The following is a 3,156-nucleotide window of genomic DNA, read 5'->3' as shown; positions in this document are numbered from 1 at the left end:
ATGTTGAGGGAGAGAGTCTTCCATTGTCCAGTGCAGTGGAGCCCTAATACGTAACTGGGGCTCTGAGGAACCACAGGAATACAAATAGTAATTAAAACACTAATTCTGTTATTTTACAGCTCTCCACAAGGCAAACAATGAGGTCACTGCAGTTAAAAAGCAGTCTGAAGGCCTTAAAAGAGAGTATGATCATCTGGTGAAAGAATATGAACGTCTTCAGGTAGGTGGTTATGGATTGCTATATTAGCACAATGTTCGGAAATTGTACCAACAAAATTCTGCTTGCTGAGTGTGAGAGAGTTTACCAGAATCTTTAGTAGGTCATCATTAGATTTGATTTTGTGGTCACTTGGGAAACAACAAGGTGATACGAGTTGTGTGTGTGTGTTATATACATCATTTATAAAAGTAAATTTATTTTGTTTGCTCTTTAGACATGCTTTTGCAATACTGCATTATAAATGTTGCAATGCTGTTGATACACAAGAACAGGAAAAAGAAAAAACCAACAGAATCAACACTAGGCCGGAAACAGGCTACCATACAAGTTCAAATTAAAGTACGAGATAAAAAAAATAGAAACACAGCAAGCAAAAGCTGAATTAGGAGTTTAATTGGGTTTGCATATGCACATTGTGGATAAGGAATTGGCTTGATGGTTGCACTCAGGGAATTGCAGTCAATGGCTCAGTGTCCGAGTGGATACCCGTGACAAGTGGTGTTCCTCGGGAGCTGGCACTGGAACTGGTGCTGTTCAACATCTTTGTCCACAACATGGACGGTGAGATCAAGTGCACCCTCAGCAAGTTTGTCAGTGACACTAAGCTGTGTGGTGTGGTCAACACACTGGAGGGAAAGGATGTCCTCCAGAGAGACCGGGACAGGCTGGAGAGGTGGGCCTCTGCCAACCTCATGAAGTTTGACAAGGCCAGTTACAAGGTCCTGCACCTGGGTCGGTGCAGTCCCAGGCACAAATACAGGCTGGATGACAAGTGGATTGAGAGCAGCCCTGTGGAGAAGGACTTGAGAGTGTTGGTGGATGGAAAACTGAAAAATGAGCCTGTAATGTGTGCTCACAGCCCAGAAAGCCAGCAGCATCCTGGACCGCATCCGAAGCAGCGTCGGGCCCCATCAAACTTGGGAAGCTTCTAGCAGCTTCTTGCAGAAGCCACCCTGAAGCTCCCCCCCTGCCGCCACCAAAATCCGGCTGAGCCAACCCAATACAGACCTGCTGGAGGAAATCTAAAGGAAGGCCACAAAGATGGTCAGGGAGTTGGAGCACCTCTCCTACACGGACAGGCTGAAAGAGTTGGAGTTGTTCAGCCTGGAGAAGAGAAGGCTCAAGGGAAATGTCATAGCAGCCTTCCAGTACTTAACGCGGGCTACAGGAAAGAAGGGGAGGGATTCTTTATCAGGGAGTGTAGTGATAGGCCAATGGAAAGTGATTTCAAACTGAAATAGAGTACATTTAGATTAGATATTAGGAAGAAATTCTCTTTGGGGTAGAGGGAAGGGTGAGACACTGGAAGAGGTTTCTCGGCGAAGCTGGGAGTGCCCCCTCACTGGAAGTGTTCAAGGCCAGGTTGGGCGGAGCTTTGAGCAACCTGGTCTAGTGGGAGGTGTCCCTGCCCATGGCAGGGGGCTTGGAACTAGATGATCTTTGGAGGTCTCAACTTAAACTGTTCTATGGCTGTAATACCCATGGTAGATACAGTAATTATTTCTGGTAGAACCAGGAGCCTTGCCTGTTCTTTTGAATTGTTTGATGGGTGTTTGCATGTTCTGTGTCTAACGTCTTTCTCAGAATTCAATCAAAATTCAATAAAAATGAAAGTTACCCTGCTTACAAGGAATAGTCTTGGGACAAAGTGAATGATTCATGTTAAAATTATGGTGACCTGCTTTTCAAGAGGAGCTGTTTGTTGGTCCCATGTTAATAAAGTAGGTTTTTTTAAAGGCAAATTTGAGCTGGCTATAGTCTTTTTCCTTTTTCCTGAAGCTTACTGATTCCCAGTATCACCGTATATTCTTACAGAGATTGCTCAACTGATGTCTGTGCTCGAATTCAGACCACCACGCATGTCGTCTCTTTGTTGTGCTTCCCTGTGTAGTGAGCCGTAGTAGTCCTGCTGCATTTCTAACAGTTTTGTGGTCTAGAACACATCTAAAACATCCTTACAGTTTTCTGTGTTTACTCCTGAACGGAAAGAACAGAAGGTGCTGAGTACACAGTGGATGCAGTTCCGAAGGATAAGTCAGTTGATAGCAGAAAACGTTTTCTGCTGAGTTTGCTGACCTGTATAACGTGAGCGGGGAGCCGAAGGCGGCTGCACGGTTGTTGCTGTGCTGGGATCAGAAGCGTGTATGTTACCTGGGGTGGTGGCGATGGGACTGCAGCTCTGAAGGGTGTGTAGCGAACAAATCGGGTATGACTGGAAGGGGGCCAAATGTGGCATCTTGAGTCGGTGGTTTCTGAATTTCATAAATTATTTTCAATTTGTCTTTTCTTTTCAGGACAGTTTAAATGAAGTAGAAGACAAGAAGGACCTGTAGGTGCATGTAAAAGAGGCGGCATCGGTACCGTTGCTTCAATCTGAAAAGCCGTGTGTTGTTTAGGCTCCTGATGTATATCTGAAACAAAACCTGATTTTGCTGAAGAGCACGTGCACTGCGGGTCACTGTTCAGATCCCTCCAGTATACCTTAGCTGCCGAAATGTTCTGTGTTGCAAATAAAATGTTAAGTGGCTTACTCAATTTACCATGGAGTTGGTCACTGCTCTTGTGAGGAGAAACTTGAAAAAACTTTCAGTTCCATCTGGAACAACTTGACTGTCCTCCAAGCTTTTACTTTCCAGAACAGTAACAGATCACGCACCATTTGCTTGTAGCATTTGAGTGAGGTTGTGTGTCACACTGTGTCATAAAAACACAATTCCCTAAGCCTCCTTTCCAACACCCGCTTGGAATCTTCAATAATTCAGTTACCAGTGGGTTGAAGAAGGGTGAAAGCTTTTCATCAGCCATTCCACTTCGGTGGAAAACTGAATGACAATCAATCTAAGGAAACTAAAGAAAGAAGGAAGACCGCATTTCTAAATCCATCTCACTAGCTCGTGACTTTCACTTAGCCATGTGGATGAGTGTATTGTAACAAA

At 44.6% G+C, this 3,156-nt stretch overlaps 1 protein-coding gene across 1 annotated transcript in view; it reads left to right on the top strand.

Moving 5' to 3' along the window:
* LOC104270610 (B-cell receptor-associated protein 29-like) overlaps positions 1-2,553 on the top strand; it is a 22,456-nt gene extending 19,903 nt beyond the window's left edge. Inside the window, 2 exon segments of the mRNA XM_009865020.1 lie at positions 120-220; positions 2,515-2,553. Of these exon segments, the coding sequence (XP_009863322.1) occupies positions 120-220; positions 2,515-2,553 (140 nt within the window).
* The last annotated feature ends 603 nt before the right edge of the window (positions 2,554-3,156 follow it).

The sequence above is a fragment of the Apaloderma vittatum genome, unplaced genomic scaffold, assembly GCF_000703405.1.
Source record: "Apaloderma vittatum isolate BGI_N311 unplaced genomic scaffold, ASM70340v1 scaffold18592, whole genome shotgun sequence".
NCBI classification, from domain to species: Eukaryota; Metazoa; Chordata; class Aves; order Trogoniformes; family Trogonidae; genus Apaloderma; species Apaloderma vittatum.
Note: the sequence above shows the minus strand (reverse complement) of the source record. Positions and strands in the feature narration are given on the sequence as shown.